Here is a 23,755-nt window from a genome sequence, read left to right as displayed (position 1 = left end):
CTCTATGTTAGCTGTATTGGGCCAAAATATGTGTGAGGTCAAAAAGTCAAGGCTCTGTCTAGCATGTCCCACCATGCTAGCATAGCTCAAGCCAGCCAGTTTCTTGTGGCCTACAAGGGAATGATGTGACTGGCATCATGTCTGATCTCCTGTGTTTCCTTAGCCTGACTGACCAAGTGCCCATGTACAGCTAGGTTGACTGGCGGCAGCTTTTCAGTATGTCTTGCACAAGACTCTGACTTATGCCTCTGGAGCAGTAGCGAGGCGCCTCAACTGCTCTGCCGTAAACACTGTGTTTTTTAGTTGATATTTATAGGCAAAGATATTTCCCCCTAGGACTGATTAAAGAGTCTGACAGGAAACTATAATATCTCAAACTAGAGGAGTTGTATAATACTGCTGGCCACTTTTCAGACTGAGAGTTACAAGATATTTTTTTCTTCTATTAACCAAAGTAATTGATAGAAACACAAAATCCCATGTTTGGAAACAGCTAAATTTTAGGATAGTTGTGATCTAAATTTGAGGTTATGCCCATTTCAGAGTTTAGAAAGGGAAGCAAGCTGTTGAGCAAGACTATGGTAATCACTTGGCCAACTTTACAGACAAATCTGGGACTGAGAGTGAAACTTGGGCTCAAGGGGTAGTGCTGCTGTAAGCTATTATAGATCTTCAGGTTTTCCCTTTTCAAATACTAACCTTCCAGAAACCCAGTGGAGTTGGGGTTGAGTAGGTCATGGTCTTATATGAATGGAGGAACTTGGCATGTAGCAGCATGCCACAATGGTCAAAGGCAAATGTGAACCAAGAAACTAGGAAGTTGCCAGTTGTTTGTATTCATTGGAATGTGTTTCTCAGTATGGGAATAGTTAGGGGCTATGTAGTGCTAGGCTGAAGTATACCAGAGGACACAGAAGGAGTAATAGCGATGAAGGCTGTAACGTGTACTTCCAGAACAAGGAGAAATGGTCTGACTGAAAAAGGAAAAAAAAAACTCAGGCTGGGCCCCAATGGCAAATATACAGTGGTATCATCAGAGCCTCATGGATCCCCAGGATTTGCCAGGGAAAAAAAAAAAAGTCTTGCCAAAATCAAAATGCAGAGGTGTTTTGGGGGGGTGGGGATCTAGAAAAACTAAAACATCACCTGGGATTACTGCAACTGGACTCAACTAAAGAAACATACATGTTTCCTTGAAAGATTCTTGGGATTGTTTTTATTTAGATTTCTTTATATATAGTTCAATAACTTCTTCAGACCCCAGTCAGGATCAGGCACCACTGGAAGCTCTTCACTTTATATAGTAATCACATTTTATAGAATTTAAATACATAAAGAGACTAGACAGTGGAATATGTTACCTTCAGAGGGGGTGACCCTTGACAGTGTAAAGGACCACTTGTGTGGGTTTTGGGATAAAGTATGCCACAATCCCTCTTCCACTGGAGGAGCCTGCCACTGCATGATCCTGGCCAGGGAGAAGATGCAGCCAGGAGATATACTAATTTAGCTGTCCCACAGGCAACCTCCATTGGCAAGGCTTCTGGTAATCCCATCCATAGCAATGTTGTCCTTCCCCCTGAGACAACCCCTAGAAGGGCAGTAGGCAAAACACTACACCCTTCTTCTAGAGCAGATTCCTCCCAGGGTGCAACCAGCTCATAAATCATTTACTTTGGTGTTTGGGGAGCTCAGAAGATCAGTGACTGGGTGTTGCAGTGATTTATGCTCTGTAAGGACATTGGGGTCCCTATATATGTTGTTTGACATGTTCTAATTAGAATGTGCTGCAGCGTCGCATGTATTCAACATCCCGCATTTCAAAATGGTGGCGGGAGAGCTTTAACTAAAACTTGTTGAATGAGCTTTAGTTAAACATGGGATGCTGAATACATGTGACACTGTGGCGTTTTAATTAGCGTAGAGGTGTAGGAGCTGCTCTAATTAACATCCCCCTGCCCCCGAACCCTAGAGCATGTGTACAGACACCCTTAGGGTGTGTGCTCATGAACAAGTTATCATGCAGTAAGCAGTGTTGGGGATTTAAAGCATATCAGCTGCTCTGCAGTAACGGCATGCTTGTACCCCACAAATACATGAAAACTAAATTGAAATAATGTAGCCCTTAGTGAAATAGGTCTAACATACTGTGTTGTTATACTAAGTTTTCATTTAGTGCAAAATAAGAGCAGGCACGTGGGCAGTTACTGAAGAGCAACTGATGCCTTGTAGGTCCCCACCTTCGTATATCTTGAGGTAACTTGTTCTTGACTGGAGCATCTCTGTGCTCTGATATGAACTACTAAATTTTTTGGATTATTTTATTAGCCATGCATGTTTATAGAAAAAGATATAGACTATGCTTGATCCCGGTGGCATTACTGGATGGGTTATGAATTTTTGCCCCTCTCATTTCCATTCCCAGGCAATATACTGTTCGTTATCGCGAGAAAGGGGAATCGGCAAGGTGGGATTATAAACAGGTGCCTAGCCGGCGGGCTTTAGTGGATAATCTGATGCCAGACACCATGTATGAATTTGCGGTCCGCATCTCGGAGGGAGAAAAGGAAGGCACATGGAGTGTTTCTGTTTACCAACGAACCCCAGAAGCCGGTGTGTATTAATGTGTCCTTCAATGTGACATACATTTTGAGACTTTAGATCTAGTTCAGCCACACCTGGCTCTGATTGATTGATTGAAGTATTTTAATTTATATCTTTTTAAAATGGTCACATTCAAGTTTTTGGAATGTTGGTTTGGGGTGGGAGGGGCCAGAGGGAAGGATACAGGAGGGACATGGCAAATGATATAAACATTACTTCCCACCTTAACTGCTGTTTTTCTGAATATTATCAAATGTTTCACAGCTCCTGCTAGTGCTCCTGAAAATTTAGATGTCTGGCCAGTATCAGGCAAACCAACATCTGTCACTGCATCTTGGGAACCTCTTTCAGAGAGTGAAGGAAAAGTCAAAGGTAGGTTATTACTAGCAATAAGTGTACTGAAAGAGAACTGAAAATACTGAACTCTTGAATTTGTGCTATCATTAGTGAAGCCAGGCTCTGCTGTTGTATAACGTACAATAGTAGGAAGCTGTGCTTCTCTCAGAAAGACTTTTAGCCTGAGGCAGACTTTGATAAAGGGAACTTTTGTGCAAACAGCGGACCATATCAACAGTTTCTTGTTACTGGCAGTCCTTACAGCTGAATGAAATGAGACTTTTCTCCTTTCTAATTCAGGGTCAGCTTTAGCCAAGTGAAGTCCCTAACCTTTTCCTGGGATGATACAAAGTTTTTGCTATTGAAGTGACCTTTGGATCCAAAGGTCTTTGGATGGTTAGGCATGAAAAATAGGATAAGCAACAAAGTACTGAAAAGATTTGTTTCCTGACAATCTTAAATTTATTATTTAAAAGGCTCTTTTTAACGAACAGGCATAAATTGGATTATGCCTGTTCATTAACGAACAGGCATAAAAAAATTACCTCAATTCTTTTTTTTTTTTTTAAAAGTATGCAATGTCATGGATATGATATGAAATTTCATGACATGCACTGACTTCTGAGCACTCTACATGCTTTGCCCTAAATTTTCAGAAGTGAATAGTGATTTGGGATGACTCAGTTTGAGTGGCCTTTTAAAGAAGTTGTGTTTTCAGAGATTAAGTACACACTACAAAGACTCCTCTAAGGCCCTACATTTCAGGGATCCACAAACTGCAAAATGACAAATCACTTAGGAACCTTAAGGCCAAATATTTCTTCTCAAGATGCAAAATTAGGGGCATCTTTACATGTGCTTCGGCTGGGGGAGAAGAGTGTTTTAATTATAGCGGCTCTTGGGAACCGCTGTAATAAAAATGCCTCCAGCATCTTGTGTATTCAGTGTCCTGCACTTCAAAATGGCAATGGAGAAGCTTTAACTAAAGCTTATTCAAAAGGTTTTAGTTAAAGAGCTCCTGCTGCCACTTTGAAATGCAGGGATGCTGAATACGTATGACACCAAGGCTGCTGGAGTGTTCTAATTAGAATGCAGCAGCAGACTAGGTTAATCGAGTCTGTTTGATCAAACAGGCTCAATTACTCAAGTCTGCTCCGACACATTCTAATTACATCACGTTGGAGCAGGCATTTGGCACATGTATAGGTGCCCTAGTTTATTAATTCTGTCCATTCCTATATAAATGCCATTAGAATAAAATAGCAATTACTCTTTGCATGCCTAAATTGCACTTGGACACTGCAGCTGGATTGTTTGGCTCTGACAGGGGGCAAGCTTGGGGCAGAGTCTTAAGTTGGCCTGCCCTCCTGTCTATGCGGCAGTCCACCCAGTCTCACCTGCCATGACTTGGCTGTATCAGTGAACTGGTGGTAAATGCGGGAGACTACTCATTACATGCCCCGATACCAGGGAGTACTATCCACGGCTCTGCACCATCCCTACACTGTGGTTCATGCCTCGCAGATGGCATCCAGTATGTTGCTATGCTCCTGGCCTAAAGCCAGGCCAACTTTATCCGATGTCTGGTCTCATTCCCTCACACGCTCATACTGCCCTCCTCTCACTGGGGCCTCTTGCACTCCACCCTCTCTCACAGGGTCTCTTGCCCACTGCATGATACTGTGCCCCCTTGTCCTACTCCCTTGAGTAGCCCCATAAACCATCAGGCTTATCCGAGTCATGCCTCGGGTGGTGACACGCAGTCTTTCGGGCCTCTCCTGCAACCCTCTCCTGGGTAGTGGCCAGTTGATTCACCGAATGGAGGGCTAACTCTGCCCTAGCCCCTCACTGGGCTCTGTGCACCCCACAACTTGATCTCCTGGGGATTGGCCCATGTGCTGACCTTCTGGCCATCCCACAACTCTACTCAGCACACCCCCTTGGGCTACCCTTCAGGCTGACCCTCAGTCCTACTCAACCCTTGTCAGGGCCTTCTCTACCACCCCATCTCTCTGGGGCTACACAACTATCCCCTCCCTGGGGCCTCCGAGGTCTTTCACCCCTGTAGGTTCAGGTGGCCATAGCTGTGCCTGGCCTTCTTCTTTTCCTGCGGTCTTACACCCCCTGGGCTCAGGTGGCTGTAGCTGTGCCTGGCCCTCTTACCCACAGTGTTGTGGGGGCTGGGGTTATTAAGGCGACCCACTTTTCATCAGGGAGGCAAGCGGTCCTGGTATTTGAGTGGGGCTGTTGCACCACCGGCAGTTCCACCAGGCCTTCCTTCCTTGGCAGAGTGCAGTTTTAGGTCATGCCCAGGACCAGGAGCCTCCAAGCCATCCCCCTGGCTCCTGCCCTTGCCTCCAGGATGTTTCACGCCACCAGGGAGCTGGATGGTGCTGCTCCCTCGGCTGCAAGCAGCTAACTGCTGTCTCTGCCTGACTGACCTTTGTTTGAAAATGACTGCCTTAATCAGGCACCTGGGCTAGAGCAGGCAGCTGACTTCAAGTGGCAGGCACCAAAGGTGCACTGCCCCAGGATCTTACAAGTAATTTACAGTTCTGTTGCCCCTGCTCTGTGGATGTGCAAGTTCATGTGCATACGGTGTGCATGCTCAGTGGGCATGCAAGGGCCAGGCAGCTGTGCACACGCATATACTGGTATAGGTCCCAGAAGGAATGAGGAAGACAACAACGTCTCTCCCATGTTTTAGCCCCAATAGCCAAAATATTAAGGTGCTTTCCCATGAAGTAGGAGACCCAGATTCTAGGCCCCGCTCACCCAGAGGGTAGGGTTTGAACCTGTATCTCTGGCTTCCTAGAATAGTGCTTCATACACCATACTGCAGGTTGAACAGGGCTCATTAAGGCACACATTCATGTGTTGTTTTCCAGGGCCCACATATCTCCCTTTGTTGGCTGCTTATGGGCCAGCTTCAAAAGCAGTGATAGAGAAGGGCCCGAATAATACGTAACCTGTGGTGTGGTAGATAGAGCATTGTGCTTGGCAAGTTTAAACCTCTCATGGGCAATCACTTAGCTCTTGCAGCTAAAATTCCCCCCTGCTAGATTTTTGTCCAGCAACAATTTTGTGCCTTATGTGCATATCCTGTGTGTGTGCATGTAGCCACATACCCCCCCTAGAAAGTGTGTATTCTTCTGAGCGTGCTCACTTTACACGTGTATACTACATCTGTGCTGTGCCAGTAATACAGTCTTAAACTATATATAAATGACAAAAAGGGCACTTATGTGGCTGGACAGCTGCCATTTGAGCACACAAAAGGTAATAGAATTTCATCTTTAGTAGCCACTTGAAATGCTAGCATTTCATTATATAAACCACATTTTCTGCCGTTAGATTAATTTAGTTAAATTTGTATTAGAAAAAATGTCTTTGCAGAAGGATAGCATAGCGTTTTTAAACCCCCAAATCTTTAGTGTTTAAAAACAAAACTGGGATTGGTTGAATCAAATAATACATTACTAGAGCGGTAACTGACCACGTACCAATAATTGACTCTGTAATTATTTTTTTCTGTTAAGCTTTATTTAGAATACTCAGTTCTCATCAAAATTATTGTTTGGTATAAATATCAACAATGGGGATTGTTGTCTAAATATTCTTTAGAAAGATTTAACTTCTGTATCCTGTGTACTTAATAAGCTAATTTACTTTATGTATTTTTGTTTAATAGGCTGAATGAATGTTTATTCAACTTACTATATATCATGTCTTTATGCTCCAGCTGTTGACTCGACGTGCATTGCTAATGTATTAATTTTAGTAATGCACGTTCTAATTCATCCTACCCATACAGTCTGTCCGCTGGAAACAGGACTGTTTTCAGTTTCCTCCTTCCAACCGTCTGCCAAATCATTTCAGAATACATTCTTTCATACGCCCCGGCACTCAAACCATTCGGAGCAAAGTCCATCACCTATCCTGGAAGTACAACCTCTGCCATAATAGATGGTCTACAGCCTGGGGAACGTTATATTTTCAAAATCCGTGCAGCAAACAGGAGGGGGCAAGGTCCTCAGTCTAAAGCCTTCAGTGTCGCTATTCCAGCAAGTAAGCATTCTGTGTTTATGGCTTAGTCTACCTACTTGAGTCATTGTCTTGTCTGTGTTCATTTTTATTGCATTATTTGACATTTTTTAGCATTCCACCAAAGCTGTAGAATTGCAGTTCATTAGTACTGCTTGTTTCATTTCAATAAAAAGTAACAATATGCTTTATAGCTGCTTATCATTAAGCATCTTTGTAATGCATACAAATTGGAACAGAACATTTTTAAAGTAAACATGTATCTGTCTGTATTGGTATCCACTACATGAAAATATATATTCTCTTTCCTTTACAAAGTTCTAACTCTACTTTATTACATGAATTATTCCTGACTGTATTTGCAGCATAAATAAATTTCAATTTTAAAAGTTAATTGGCTAAATCCTACAATCTTTACTTAGGCAAGACTGTCAACTCTCTACTTACTACTAAATGTATGTCATTACATTGGTAGAAAACTTGAAATGCTGAAAAGAGTTAATGTGCAGATTAAGAGTTAATGTGCAGATCCTTGGCTGGGGTAAACCAGCATAATGCCATTGAGGTTAAAAAAGCTATGCTGAGTATGTGGCCCCAGTCATTTTCTTTGGTACTCCATTCTTAGATAATAAATTGCTTGTTTGATTCTATGATGATAAAAGAAGGATATTTCTGTTTCCAAATAGATTTATTAATAGAGAAAGTATTATTATCTGGTGTTCTGAAACATGATCTGGCTTTTGCTGGCCGAGTGATACTTTTTTCCTTGGGCTTTTCTTTTTTTGTTGTTGCTATGTTTATATGTAATGTTGTGACTAAAGCAGAGGGTTTTTTTTCCCTTTCTTTTTACAGCAATTAGAGGTGATTTGGATGTTCATCAAAAAACAAACATTCAAGATAATTTGGAGTCTAAGAAATCTGGGAATGCTGCCCCTTCATCCCCTTCTCAAACTTCTTCTGTTTCTTCTCAGAAATTATCCACTTCCTCTAAGCATACTGCTGCTCATTCTTCTAGTTCTGTCACTGGTACAGATAAAAATAGTCATCTTTCTGAGTTTAAGAATAAACTCTTGGCTGGCAGTGGGGTCCTAAATAAGTCACAGCTATCCTCTAAAAAGACAGCAGAGTTGGAACCTGATCCCCAAGCCACTGAAGTCACAGATGAGCATGATTCCTCTAACGAAACTCCAACAATACTACCTAAGACCGAGGATCAGAGGAGACATGTTAGGCTCCTGTCCCCAAGTAGGCCATTCCACTCTGTCCGTTCTTCAGGTAGAATGCCAGCTAGATCACGCACTCCCTCCCTGACAAGGCAGATAAACACAGACAAGCATGGCTCATCATCAATATCCTCCTCCTTATCACAACTCTCCTCCTCCTCTTCCTCAGCATCTTCCATTCCTAAGTACACAGACAATGAAACAAAGCGTCTAAGACAAGACAACCCCAGTACTCCTTCTCCTAAAAACCCTTCCGATAGCCTGCCTGGTGAAAATGTGCACAATGAACTCCTAGACAGTGTGAAGGAAAAACGAGCAAAGCTAGATTCTGTGCCTTTTAAAGACATGGGGTCAAGTAAAACACCATCTAGAAATTTGGAGAATACTCATTTGGCTTTACCTTCAAGTCGGCAATCGGCTGTGTCTCGCAAGGTAGTCCAGAGCCATCGAACTAAACCAGACCCTGCTTCTGGGCCAGTTGAATTACCTACCTCATCAAGTCCAAATTCTCAAAGTCATTCACACTATCCCTCTTCTAAATTAGTTCATAGTCACAATGATGATGATAGCAAAGAAACCAGAGATAGAGATGAAAATTCAAATTCCAGACTTTCTTCTCATGATGGAGAATTGTCTCCATCACCACAGAAAAGGCTTCCCACAGGTTCCAGTCCTCACGTGTCAAGGGATCCAAACTTTGCCACTGCAGCTGTGTCAGCAAGGACTGCTGTTTCTGTTTCTGCTAGTCATTCTTCAACTCACTCACGCTTCCCATTTTCTGCTAACCATAAGTCTGTAGGAAAGGATGTTTCCAATGATGGTGATCATTATAGTGAGGACTCAGAAGCAGAACATGAAAAGAAAAGACCAGACTCTTCTGTATTTAGGTCTAGGTCATCTTTAGGACAATCCACATCAGAGCGTTTTAATCTGCCCAGGCACAAGTCATCTCAGACAGCTAATAGATTTCTAAACAGGGTTGGTATTAGCCCAGAATCTAAACTGCAACCCTCTAAATCACCTTATTCTACCATTTCGTCCAAGGTTCATCCTCAGAGTAGTGGACACCTAACTTCAAGCAGTAGGTCTAGTTCCAGTACTGACAAAGAATTGGAAGAGGAAAAACCATTACCTTCTACTATAACACATGACCCCTCACCTTCCTCTTCTAGAGAGTCTTCAGCCGTTTATTCTAAAAGAAGAAGTTCTCAGGTAGATGTTAGTACTCGCCACAGAGAGCCATACCACTCCAGTTCAGAGGATGAACATCGTAGTAGAGAAACAGAGGAAACTCCCACATCACACTCTTTGTCCACAGTCCGCCAGTCTTCATTGCCTGAACAGTCTTCCTCATCTGCTAGAACTAACCATCAAGTAAAAAGTGTTCAGGATCCAAGGTCAAGAACTTCATCATCTTCATCAGCTTCTACTGGGTCTTCATCAGGGTCTGCCACTTCCAAGCGTCAGTATGAAGAGAAGGACGATAAGGAGGTAAAGGAAACCCTGGCTAAATCAAAACAAACTATGCCTTTGTCCAAAAAGCCTTCAACTGAAGGCTCCCATTTCTCATCCCAAAAAACTCTCCATTCAGAACCCAGCTCTTCCCAAAGGGCAAGACCTAGTCAGTCTCAGCTTCAGTCGTCCTCATTAAATTCTAGAGACCAAAGTAATGAAAAACTACAAGAGGATGAGGATGTAGTAGAGGAGGAGGCGGGCGACAGAGTATATGGCCGTTCTGTATTTCCTAAAGAGATTTCTTCTAAGAGGATACCTACTTCTTCGTCTCAGGGAAGTTCTACTTCGTCTCTTTCAAAACGGCAACCATCAGGTTCTCAAACTAGTAATGCTGAAGAAAAACACAAAAGTAGACAGGACCCCATAACCTCTTTCAGAGGATCAAGTTCCTCTCTGCCAGTAAGCAGACGTACTGGATCCGGGGTAACCACTTCAGGCGAGCAAATGCCAGATTCACTTAAACCATCTTCTTCCTATAAACATACATGGCCTGATACTGACTCTCTCAGTGATACATCAAGAGGCAGTCAGCATAGTAGGGACACTTCTTTATCTTCAAAGTCATCCTCCACTTCTGTGAGACAAACTCATCCTACACACCATTCATATTCCAGGGTCCCTACTAGAACAGCATCCCAAACTGAGAAAAAATACAGTCAGTTTCTGCCAAAACCATCACAAGTTGAATCTTCTCCAAAAGATCATTCCCTCTCTTTACCTAAATCTCACCAGACAGTTTCAAATGAGGATGATGATCATGATTATAGTGAGCATGATCAAAGAGAAGTGGAGGAGAAACCCACATCTTCAGCAGCAAGGTGGTCATCTTCCATTTCTAGAGGCAAAGTTGCTAGTGATAAAAGAAAAATGATGGAATCTGTTCTACCTCGCAAAGTAAGTTCTGTAGAAGAAGAGCGTGAGGAAGGGGAGGGTGTGGAGCCTCTCCATTTAAAGCATTCTCTTTCTGCATCGTCACCCAGTTCTGCTTCTGTGGCCTCAAGAGTTTCTCAGTCTCCTAGCAGACAGCATACACCTTCTAAACCAAGCCTGGTCTGGCCACACCTCTCTCCATCTATGTCTGGGCCTTCTCAGCCACATCCTACGCATGCTGCTTCTCCAGCTATTTCTTCATCTTCTTCTCCCTCTCTATCCCCCCGTCAGCGACTACTAAACTCAAGGCTACGAAGTCCTTCTCAACGGCAGTTCATTAGACCTCCTTACAGACAAGGTAAAATGATGCCTCCTCTGCTTGTTTTTTAATTTGGCTGTCTTAAATGTTTTCCCAACCACTGTTGGATAAAAGGAAAAGCATCTCATCAGGACACAGATTTAATTATTTATTCTAATGCACTAGGTATCTTTTGGTAGTATCCAGAGATCATAGCTAGAACTGTTTACCTATCACTTGAAAACATGGGGTGCTCAGCTTGAAGCACTTGTCAATCACAGACTTGCAATCTGACCTGGACACACAGACCTTAATGTCTATGTGGATTCTAATGAAGCCAAGAGGGCTCGAGGGGTCTGCCTAAGTGATTTTGATTGTAGAGTCAGGAGCTATGTTTGGAAATCAAACCATACTAATTTTAGACTAAGGACTTAAGTAGGTATGTGCTGAAAGAACATGTGTATGCTAAATACAGCTCTTGGGAAGATTGGACTTTTTGGGCAAAGAACAGGGCTTCTGTGCCTTTTATAAATTACAAGAGACCCACTTGTAGCTCTGAATGAAACCCACTGTTCTGCTCTTTACTCTGCTATGCAAGATGTTTTATTTTGATCTGGTGTGCCTTGCTTTTGCTAGTTCTTAAGAGCTATTTACTCTGGAGGAAATGCAGCTCCTAGGCTACTTGGGATTGTACCACTGGCTATGATTATTTGCCTTGTGAGCAACTAAATTTTGGCTTCTGATATTTTAGTGATTCAGAATATTGGTGCTTGCCATGGGCTTTCTAGCAGAGTGTCTGCTCACAAGCACCTGCTAGTAGTGACTCAACATTCATTAGAATACTGATTTGTAAGCAAATATATCGCATTTGATATTCCTGAACAGTCTCTGTGGCTATTTCTTAGTTAGGAATGCCTGCACTCTCCCCAGTATGCAGTCACTCAGAATTAGCATTGAACCATACCTCAGTAGTATTTCTGTTTGATTAAGAACTGAGGGGGAGCATTTCCTGCTTGCACTAACGTTGGGATAAATTACACATCATCCTTAATTGTATTTTCCTGAATTACTGTAGTGTAGCTGAGAGGAGAATTGGGCCTAGGGCACATTATCTGATGCTTTTGATGTTTTCACTCTCTGCCTTTTAAAATTGCATAGAAGCTAAGGTCTTGATCTGTGTTCCATGTGCCAATAGCACACTTCCTATTAACTTCAGTGGGAGCAAGACCAAATCTTCTATGTATACTTTAAACAAGCCCATAATTGTCTCATCTGAACAAACTGAAGACAAACAACTCTAGAATCCAGACTGCAAAAATATTTAAATAAATATAAAAGTATTTATTTTATAGAAATTTAAAATCCACAGAGCTAAGGTATTGCATCTAATGTGGTCCATTTTCTCTCAGAAGCTACAAGACATTACTCACACCAGGTCCAATTCTGCTCTTGAATGCACACAATGGGTTGCCATTCATTTCAAAGGAAGTTCCCTCCTTATAGTACCTGCTTTTGACAGTAATCCTTCAGTTGTGGGTCCACAAGTTAGAACTTGCAAGTGCTGGTGACAGGGCTTTCTCAATAGCAGGTCATCAGTTCTACAATTTCTTGCTGCGAAAAATTCATCAAAGGCCAAGACGGATTTCTTACATAGCATGATGTAAGATGAGATCACTGGAATTCATTAGCAGCTAGTTTCATGGCTAGTGGTCCCTTAATTGTGGCCTTTTCAGGAAAGTTGATTTGAGTGTCATGGGCTCACTTAGAATATTTGCTGTGTAGTTTGGGAATTAATTTAAGGATCTGTAGTACATTTTTTAAAAGGATCTGGATACTATGCTGAGGAGTGCCTTTTCAGTATTTGCAATAGTGATAAGTGGTTTGGGATTCATATTTAATTCTGAATTTTGTGATTATTTGTAATAGTTTCTGGGCCAGGTCTTGTGGTATGCCATGACTGCTTTAGGACACAAAGCAGCTGCATATCTTGTTCCAGTAACCAGTTATACCACATTTGTAGTGCACAGTAGCCAAAGAGTGTTCTGCTAAATCTTAGCCTCTGTATTTAATCTGTTTTAACACAGATTTTATGCATTGGGCAGATAGCTTTGTGTGTGAATAATTAAGTGCGGATTCTGAAGACAAAAGTGGTTAGAAAGCCCTCAATGACTTAAAATGGTATTTATTTTTATGAGTCACTCTAATCCTCTCTGTCAAAGTAATTGTGGGAGATACAGTTGTAACAGTAAAACTTGCTTAAATAGCCTTTGCTGTAAAATGTGGTTTGATTCTATGCACAGGTTTAACAATACTGAAGATACTGTTTCCCCCATTTTAGGTTATAATGGTAGGCCCAATCTTACCACAAAAACAAATGGAAATGGAAAACCACTATCTGGTAATAATGGGAAACCAACTGGACAGAAAATAATTAATGGTCCTCAAGGAACAAAGTGGGTAGGGTAACCTTCATTGCAAATTCAAGATGTTTTGACTTTTAAAAAAATTGTACTTTTTTTATTATTAGATTTCCTAATAGTCCATTCTGTCCTTCTAAAATAGATGAAAAAATACTGTTTTTATTTGTTGTATGTTTTAAAAGGCTTAATTAAATCTTAATAAATTGGATTTTCAAAGGTACCTAAATTACTCAGCAGCATTAACATCCTTAAGTTCAGTTATGTGTTTTTTTTCAAATTAGTAATGTGATTTGTGTTCCAAAGTTACTTAGGCTAAGTACTGACGGTCCAAAAACCAGAAGTTTAATTGATTCATTCTTTGCAGGTTTAGTTTAAGCTGTGTAGATTGAACAGACATTCCCTTTTGATTCTGGAAATGCAGCATCATGCTTGCAGTGGCCCAGGCCAGAAGCCGGGGGTGCAAGAACACGCCTGGACTGGAGCAGACAGCTTAGGCTAAGCTTGTGGCTGCTTGTGGCCTGCCCACCTTGTGAGGTCGGGTTTGCAGGGGAGGTGCAAAGTAACCTGGGATGCTGGGGGACTCTGAGTAACTTGAATCTGGAGGGGATCTGGGACAGAAGTTTAATACACTGATTTAATCTAAATCATTTAAGTCTGATACTACATCCATTGAGATTTATCATAAACCAGTTTCAGCCATTTTAAAAGTGGTTTATGTGCACTGAACTTCTGTTGTGTTACCGATTTTAAACTGGTTTCCAGTTTGTGTAATATCCATCCCTAGCCTTAAGGCTTGCCTAAAGAAGGAAAGTGACTATCATGGGTACTGTGGAATAACTCTTTGATAATGCTAATTCCAGAATAGCACCAGAATAAATATGTCTAAACAAGGAATTCTAGAATGTATATAAAGTGTAAATGTATGTCCTATCTTATTTCAGGATAACTTCTCCATTTTGACAATCCTTTGGGCCAATTTCTTAAATATATTTAGATGCCTAACAGGCAGATGTATTTCTAATAACATTTTTAAAAAATGGCTAGATGCTTAACTCCCATTCATGTCAATAGGAAAACCCCAGAAACTTCCTCTCTGCATCTTTAGGCAGCAAAATATCATCTAAGATTAGCTCCTGAATTCTTTTAAAATTTCACCCAACATATTTATAACCAGCCTACATATGGTAATTTTTTTAATATAAGCTCTCACTGACATTGAGTAATATGTAGCTTCACAAATAGTTAAGAGCATGGATAAAGGGAGGGGAATTAATAAATTTCGTGTCATCTTAATCTCATTACTAAGTATTAGTTCAACATTAAAGTGCACTGGATGGAGGATGTTTTCAAAAGAGTCAGTCGGTATAAAAAAAACATTCACATGAGCATTTAAAGGAATCCAAAATATTTTGATTTGGCAGTTAATGGAGTGTATCTTTTTTTATTAGACTACATGTTAATAATGCCTGGCTTTTCACATGTGAACATTTTGTGTTTTTTCTAACCATATGGGGCCACCTTTGAAAATACTTAAAATTAAAAGACATATAATTAACCAAAGTGTATAGTATATTTGCAAAAAAAATAAAAAAGTATGCTCTTAACTAGCTAACTTGATGAAGGATGTCTTGCATTGAAAGCTTGTCTATTCCAGCCATGCAGTTGGTTCAGTAAAAGAGATCACCAACAAAAATCCTTGTATCTTGCATAATTTGCGGACCATCACAACTACAAGATCATTCTAATACTACCATAACCTGAATTAGGTAACTCAGGTTAAAATATTAGTGAAGAAAGCAATCTGAGTTTTAACTGCTACCTCAAGTTTTAAAACCCAAGTTCCCTTAAGTGCTCTTCTAATCTGAATTGACTAACCTGGGTTAAAGATCCATCTTTTTTTGCATTTCAGACCTATATTACAAGTGTAAGAGCCTGGGCACACAAACCATTTACACCAGTGTAATTTACATTAACTCTGTACACCAGTGTAATTTAGGAAAGGGCCTGGATGGACAAACAAGCAACTATTCCATGGCTTGTCTTAGGCACTATTTCAGCATTTCACCACTAGGTGGCAGAGGACCAAGTAGTAGCCTGTTTACATTTAGGAAATGCATAAGCTGTGGTCATACAACATCTAAATTGATGTCATTTTCACCAGTGTAGTTTTACCCCTGATTTTTCTTTGGGTGATTCTCTACTAGATTCAAGTAAGGCTATATTCTCGTTCTCAATTCTTAACACCAGTGTGAAGGCTGATTACACAGGTATAAGATCATAAGAAATAGGGCTGGAAGGGACATGACTAAACCATCCAGGCAGTATCTATTTAACCTGCCCTTGAAAATTTCCAAGGACAAAGATTCCACAACTTCTCTGGATAGCCCATACCAATGTTTGACCAGAAAGTTCTTCCTAATCTCCACCTCAGTTTCCTCTGCTGCAGTTTAAGGCCACTGCTCCTAGTCCTGTCCCCTACAGCTGCAGAAAAAAGGTTATTTCCATCCTCTTTTATAATCACCCTTCAGATATTTGAAAGTTGTTATCAAATCCCCCTCTTAGTCTTTTTTTCAACAGACTAAATTACAGTAGGTTGTGTCCAACCTCTATGAGCCATTTTCAAAAGCTCTTAAGTCTTCCAATAATCTTAGGCTTCTAAGGGAATGGTTCTCAAATAGTAATAGGGGACCTAATTGCTAATTATGCCCATGAAAATCTCTTTATAAGTGATTCTGTTACTTGTAAAAAACATATTTCAAATCCATGTTTTCCCAGATTTTAAGAATACAGTACCATTTATTATCACATGCTTTCATGTTATAGGAGTTTCAGTGTATGTTGTTTTTAGATTGTAGATCTTGACCGAGGGCTGGTATTAAATACTGAGGGAAGGTTCCTCCAAGATTCCCAAGGAAACCCTCTCCGAGTGAAGCTAGGAGGAGATGGACGCACTATTGTGGGTAAGTAAGGGAAAAAATAGTGTGTGTCCATACAGATGGTGCAAAAACTTTCATAAACTTGACAAAACTAGCATAGTGGTTTATTAAGGGTGAGGCTGTAGCCCAGTCTACTGTGGCTACTGGAGGGAATAATGGAAAATAAAAGCCATTGACACCTAGTGTGACCACGTTGTTGTGCCCTACATGGCAGCCAGAGTGAAGAAGGGTCATTTGCCATGTAGTGTCTGCCTCCTTACCACTGGGCAGGGAAGGTTAAAGCCTTGACTAGTCTAACCCCCCTCTCCCCTGAGCTCCAGTCAACATTGCTGAGCCAAAATGAGGAGAAATAAACTGAACCTTAAATTGAATTGTATTAAATTACTTCCTCGGAGGAGCAAGAAGGGTAATAATTCCTAATCACAGCTGTTTCTGGGATGACTTAACTGTAAAGCACCCTTTACTCAGGTGGGGTATAGGCAAGAGTCCAAATGAGTCCTTGGTCAGCTCCAAAGTCCATTTGAGCCTAGCAGGCTAGCTTAGTTAAGGCACACCAACTTCTTATGCCAACAATGCACAAGACAGCATCATATCTAGACACCTTTGACTATCCAACTGTAATGACCAGGTACCAGTTTACAGTTGGGTGGACTGGGGACAGGATTCAGGACAAATATAGAGCAAGATTCAAATATATACATCCAGTTATGCAGCAAGACATCATATCACTCTCTGCCATCGCACCCCAGCTGAGACCTCCCTATTTGTATTGAAGTATTGTGCTCTGAGACTCTGATTAGGATACTGGACCCCTGTAGGACTAGATACTGTACAAACAGGAAGGGAAGCACAGCCCCTGCCCTGTAGAGCTTGCAGTTTTATTCTCTTCAACCTACAAATGGGTATGGCTATAAAATGTACTGTAATGAAAGTATTAGCATGCTCCTGCATTCAGCTTGAAATCACCCCTATACCCAGCTGTCCATGCTAGTAGTTGGAATGATTTCACATAGGTGGTTTTACATGGATACAATTATTTGTTGCAGCTCGCCACTTGTGAGCAAGACCACATCTTCTGTGGACAGAAACCCTTTAATATCATGTGTAAAGAGTCATCAGCATGGTGTTCTTGGACTTCCTGGAGCTGGCAGAGTTAGATGCAAAATGAGCATAAGATGTGTTCCTCTTCCTAGCTGGCCCAAAGAGTTATAGTTGGCTCCCCTCAATCCATCCTAGTTGCTACCACGATTAGTTGCCAAACACAGAAAAGAATCTGAATGTCTGCCTTCATATTTGCCAACCAAACTTTGTCCCAGATATGCATCTGTTTGTGATCTGGCCACCAGACTAAGTCAGAGATGTGTATCTGGAATGACTTTTTCCCTGAAGTGAACTTTTAAGTCATTGATTACTGTGTGTGTTTAAATGTTACATCTGCCGTATTTTAGGCAGTTTGTTAGATGGACATAGAAGCCCAAAGCCCACTTCACCTAAAGGCATCTAAGTGTTACCTGTGTCTAAATGTAACTATGTGCATTACTAGACTTGTAGTCCATGTACACTATAGTAATTCTGTTCCTTCTGAGCAGACATGCAAGTTCCAAAGGAATTGGAGAAAAACTAGGTAGACTGCCTGTTTGACTTTCCCAGCCTTTAGTTCAATAGCTAAACGGTTAGAGCACATGGCCAGGAAGTGAGATCCTCCTCTATCCTGGTGTTTGGTCTCCTTAGCCAGAAAGGGATTGAACCTACATCTCCTACTTCCCAGCCAAGCGTGCAAACCAGTCAAGAATATCCTCTATCTTAATGTTGAAGCTGACCTAGTAGACAGCCAAGAGTGAAAGCTAGATGGGGCCAGAGGAGAGAAATCCAGAGGGGGTATGGCTCAGTGAGATGAGGCCTGCCCTAGAAAGGAGGGGCCCCTGGGTTGTAAAAAAAAGGCTCCTAAAAAAATATTTTTGTCTTAAATGTTGATAGCTCTTTTTACCAGTCAGATAAACTATTTGTAGTAAATAGGCTATTTATATGTCAAGTACAGATATTCAGGATGTTAAATTGGGTTCAAAATGGCCCCCCCAATTTAAAATTAGCTCATCCTGGTGCTGACCTTACACTTACAGATCCAGTCTCAGTGACCAGCAATCAGTCTAAACCTGCAACTGAACAGAATTTCCATGCACACAAACCAGTCAAAATTGCAAAACCCAGTTTAAGATAAACCTGGATCTATGTAGTATCAGACTCATTTGATTTAGATCAAACTGGTGTGTGGACCTTCTGTCCACTTCCCCTGCGCAGCCCAGGGTTAGGAAAACCCAGGCACTGGCCACAACCCTAGGGCTGCTCTTTTTACTCCCTCCTTCCCCTGGACTGGGCTATGTTTTGCCCTGCCCCCTTGTTCCCCCCACCAGCTAGTGCTCATAACTCCCATCCCACAAGCAGCTCCAGGTGCAGCTGCTTTTATGAGTGTTTGCCACCACTGCAGCTGAACAAGTAAGTCCCAGTGGCAGCAGGATTGGGAAGCATGGGGGTATAGGTTCACTGTGGGGGGCTGCACGCCACCCCACCCCACCCCCAGGTTGCATCTGCTCCTCCTACCCCACTGTGGGTTGCCAAGGCACGGCAACTTCTGAACCTTGGTCCCCCTACCCTTCATGGGTCACGCCTGCTTCCCCCACTTCACCTGTGGGTCACACCTGTCCACCTATCTCACCCGTGGGTCACGTCTCCTCCCATCCCCTGGCAGACCCTCGATCCCCTCCAGCCTGCTGGACTCCCAACCCCTTGGCTAGCCTCCCTGTCCCACTGTATCTGGGATTGTGCAGCCATTTTGAATCGATTTAATCTTCCCCTAATGTCCCTGAATGTTTGTACTTAGCCATAGTGTTTAGCATGATGTTATTTGTTTTGTGAATAATCTGTTAATAGATGATGCTTAGAATGTATTTATTGTCCAAAATGGATTCCTGACTACCTTTTGCAAACATAGTTTGTTCCAGGGGTTGCTTTGGCAATGTCATTGACTCTTGGTTACGCAGTATTTGAGATTCATGGTAAATGATTAATCCTTTAAATCCCCTGTTGTTATATCTGTTTCCAGCTGTAATGAGTTTATGCAAAGATGGTAAGCCTTCCATTACAAAAAGCCGAGCCCTATATTTTCACGCATATATCAATATTGTAGTTTACATGACATGACATTCATTAAGTAGGCTCCAGGTGGTACCTATGCTTTGGGCTAGATCCTGGTGTGGTATGTCCAGGGGTGAATTTCATCATTTAAAAAAACTCCCCAAAAATTCAGATAAACAGATGATCTTTCTGTGACTCGCAGATCCTTCATGCTGAAATAGCTTTTGTGATAATGTGGCAGGAGGGGTACTGCTTTGGAAATGGCAGTCAGAATCAGGCAAGCAGATACCCTAAGGAGACTGTATCTATCTGTCCTAAGTGGGAGGGCCCAGCCCTTTGAGCTGCTGATTACTCCTACAGATGCTGACTATGTTCAGTTCCCATGGAAGTAAATCAGAGTTGACAACATGTAGCTCATGTTCAACACATCACTGAATCTGTCTCCTACAGGACTAGGACCTAAGCCTGTGTTTTTATGTCGCAACATTGCCACTGTATTATATTTCTATCTGCTTTATCAATTGAACAGCTGCTAAAAATGGAGAGTGCTGTGGTCTGAGGCTCTCCTGAATCATTGCTGTTTCTTCTAGGTGTGGGACTTTTAGGTTCCTAAGGGAAACTTACTTCTGTGACATCTCCATTATAAGAGGTTTGCCACTGTATGGGGGCCCGTTGCCCTGATCCTTGGCTATTTAATGTTTCTGCTGTCATTGGGGTTCTTCTATGGGAATCTATGAATGATAAATAATATGAGTTAAGCACCCTCAAGACTGGTAGTAAAATGTTTGTTGTTGCTTTTCTTTCATAGATGAAAAGGGTGCTCCGCTTGTGAGTCCTGATGGATTGCCTTTGTTCGGACATGGGAGATTTAGCAAGCCTGTAGCAAATGCCCAAGATAAACCTATTATAAGCCTTGGAGGGAAGCCATTGATTGGCCTTGAAATGGTTAAAAAAACAACTCCTCCTCCCACGACTACGACTCCTACAACAACCACTACCACGACTACCACAACAGCTACCACCACCACAACTACTACTACAACGACTACACCTGAACCAACAACTACGGAGCCACTGACTGAGAAACCACAACCTACTTGTCCACCGGGCACCTATGCCCAGTATGATGATGATGGCAGTTTGGTGTTAGGGTTTGATGGCTTGCCTGAATGCAGTGTAGAAGGTAACATTATATCCTTTGATATAAGCACAAAAGGTATGACTAGTGTATGTGGTGGTTACAGCACAGTTACTAATGTTAAAAAACAAAACAAAACACACATACACACACACACTTCCTATCCCCCTCCATCTACCCCGCTTTTTTAAAGAGATCTTTTGTCAATAAAGTAAGAAAAAGTTGATCAGAAAACCTGCCAGGAGTAGATATTTGACCCAAGTGAGATTTTTTTGCCGAAATGTTTTTCCATTGGAAAAAAGGCCAGTTTGTTGAAACCTGAACTATTCAAGGAAATGTATTTGTTTCAAATGCATTTTCATGATGGAGGTTTCTCAGGTCCAGGATACAATTTCTGGTCCAAAGCAGAGTGTGTGAGACCCCAGAACAGCATGTTTCAACTGTGTTTAAGACTCTCGCTCAGGATGCAGAAGAGCCAGAGACAAATCCCTACTCTGAGTCAAGCAGAGTGTGGCCTCAGACATCAGCTTCCCACATTCCATTTCTCATGTGATTTTCTTTTTCTTGAAAATTTTTGAAAAGTCTCATTTTTGTTGCAATGTGGAACATAATCAAATATTAACACCTTGAAACTTTCTGTGAAACAAAATTCTTGTTTTCTTGCCAGCCTGAACTGTTACAGTCAAGCATGGATATAATGTGTTACTCCCGAGAGCTGGGGAAAGACCACCCTTGCTCTGTGTGTGTAAAGTAAAGCAATCAACAGAACTTCCTTTCCACATGTTAAACATAAGATAGTCTCATTGCAGGTCATTACACCTTTTTTATAATAATGTAAGGTAAAAACATTTGTACTTGCATCCCTTGTTTTGGGCTTGACTCAAAGTTAATGGTGTTAAGCTTGGTCTTAACACCAAGTCTAACTTCCACCCATTCATTAAGTGAATTCTGCAACAGAAACCAGCTATTTATATTTTAAAATTTCGTTAGACACTGTTTTCAAAACCATCCCATTGAACTCTATAGGTAGGTAGTCTTCAATTGGATTTAGAAACAGGTAATACAGATGTAACTAGGGGAACCAGATTGCCAATATAAAGAGCACAGTTGAGATGGAAAGAGGAGACATGGTCAGCTGACAAACTCAGTGGTTGAAACAAAAAAACCAATGGCAGAAGATTGGATTTCCCCCAACCCAGCTGGATTGGGTGAGTATTTTGTTGATTTGATTTTTTTTTTTATTGCCTTGTAGAGAGCTGATGATTAGTAATAATCTTGTATTCGGTTTTTATTGATGTCCATGTGTAAATATGCATGTGTAAATGCATGCACGTGCACATGCATGAATGTGCGGAGAAAAAGGAATATTAAATATAATCTCTCCGCTACAGTGGATGCTTCTTGATTTGCTGCTTTTATTTATAGTAGTAATGCAGTTTGCAGCATTCTCTTGGTTTCAGACGGGAGAATTATAGCAAATTGCTCTGTTTTAATTTGGGTTAGGATTTTAAAAGGAACCTGTGAACGATGTGAATTTAAGTTTAGTTTGGGCACCCAGCTCTATTATAGTATCCCAGTTTTGCACGAGGCAGTGCTATGCTGAGACGTGGTGTGCTCATGCATACAGGCACATTAGAGTGTGTGTGAGTGTGTGTGTGTATGTGTATGCTAATAAGCTGTAGCCCTCACAGAGCAATGCCACACTGGCACAAGTGCCCTGCTTCTTGTTTGAGAGCTCATAACTACTAGGCTATCAGCCTAATAGTTGTATGTCTTATAAGAGTGCTGTCAATATATAGACGGAGATTTCTTGGGAAAAAACAACCTTGTCTTCTAAATGCAGTTCCCAGAATACCTGCTCCCAGAATACCTACATGTTGATCCACATGAAAAATTGTACCTTTGATTGCCTCATGGGAATGAGAAGGAGAGATGCACCCATTTTTCAAAATGTAGAACAGCTTCTAGAAGCCATTGGCTGTTTACTTTTAAATCAAGATGCCACAAAAAAAAGCTTTCTCTTTTTTTCCCTAAGTGCAACAAACAATATGCAGTCAGGGGCCAGTGATAGATTTAAGATATGCTATCCCACAATGTACAAAAGCTAGAAATAGGTGCTAGATGATAGTGGAAATATATGAACTTGCAGCTTTCCAGGAAGTCTTTGCTTATAGTTCTGGCAAATTACCATGCCGTACTTGCATAAGGACCATGCAAGTCAGCTTCCATGGTCCTCATCACCATAGCTTCTGAGCACCTCCCACTCTTTAAAGCATTTATGATCATAACCTCCTGGTACGGTAGAGAAGTGCAGTTATCCCCATTTTATAGAGGGGAACCTGAGGCACAGACTAGGCCTCAGATCCTCCAAGGCATTTTGGCAACCTAACTTCCACTGAAATCAGTGAGGTAGGTGCCTCAAATACTTTGAGAAGTCTGGACCTAAGGGTTATACAAGAAATTCAGAAGAACAGGAAATTTAACACCAGTCTCCCAAGTCTCATTTTAGCATCCTAATGCTAAGTCCTCTCTAGATCATGGCATGGTATCATGGTATTACAATATTAGGAAAAATCACTGCAATAACTTAAAACATTTCTAGTAATTATAATATTTTGTTTCTCTGAGATGTCTTGTAGTGGATCCAAGAAAAAATATCACAAAGAACCCTGAGGCATGTGGTATTTGAATCTTGATAATCAAAACACCCCTTCTGACAGATGAAAGTTTTTCCTAATATAGCTCTATACCTATAAAAGGTTTATAGCTCTTGTTAAAAAATTGTTGGAAGCTCTGATCTGGCCAAACACATCCATTCAGGTAGACCCGTGTGCCTATACAGAATCCTATGAAAAGGGCCTAAAACATGTGTGATATGACCTCACTGCATATTTCATGAGTTACATGCTCTGTAACTATGCCTTTGAGATAAGTAGCTTAACTTTTTGTGGCATTGCCAATTGTAAGACAGCTGAACCAAACGTGTGCTTTAAAAAACCTGTTTACTGCGCTGACTGCATCAAGAATTCCCTTCATATCTTTTCTGGTCACTATTTTTTTTAGAAAAGCACTTTTGTGTGCTTATTTGTTCTTTGTATATTGTTGCTAGTTTTTTTTCACGCCTTCATTGAAGTGCTGTGTTTTACAGTATTAGTAACTTTTTTTTTTACTGTAGTTATTTAATACAGCTGTTCCTTAAGTGGTGGGAATGGGGACAGATGTCATCTAAATTATTTTTA

At 41.3% G+C, this 23,755-nt stretch overlaps 1 protein-coding gene across 1 annotated transcript in view; it reads left to right on the top strand.

The window, feature by feature from the left end:
- FNDC1 (fibronectin type III domain containing 1) overlaps nt 1-23,755 on the top strand; it is a 125,395-nt gene that overhangs the window by 60,976 nt on the left and 40,664 nt on the right. The window contains exons 5-11 of the mRNA XM_014519127.2: nt 2,426-2,613; nt 2,869-2,976; nt 6,820-7,008; nt 7,837-10,950; nt 13,229-13,347; nt 16,159-16,270; nt 20,187-20,561. Coding sequence (XP_014374613.1) covers nt 2,426-2,613; nt 2,869-2,976; nt 6,820-7,008; nt 7,837-10,950; nt 13,229-13,347; nt 16,159-16,270; nt 20,187-20,561 — 4,205 coding nt within the window. The remainder of the gene's footprint in view (nt 1-2,425; nt 2,614-2,868; nt 2,977-6,819; nt 7,009-7,836; nt 10,951-13,228; nt 13,348-16,158; nt 16,271-20,186; nt 20,562-23,755) is intronic.

Source organism: Alligator sinensis, unplaced genomic scaffold (assembly GCF_000455745.1).
Source record: "Alligator sinensis unplaced genomic scaffold, ASM45574v1 scaffold682_1, whole genome shotgun sequence".
Classification (NCBI taxonomy): domain Eukaryota; kingdom Metazoa; phylum Chordata; order Crocodylia; family Alligatoridae; genus Alligator; species Alligator sinensis.
The sequence above is the reverse complement of the archived record's forward strand: the minus strand, read 5'-3'. Positions and strand labels throughout refer to the sequence as shown.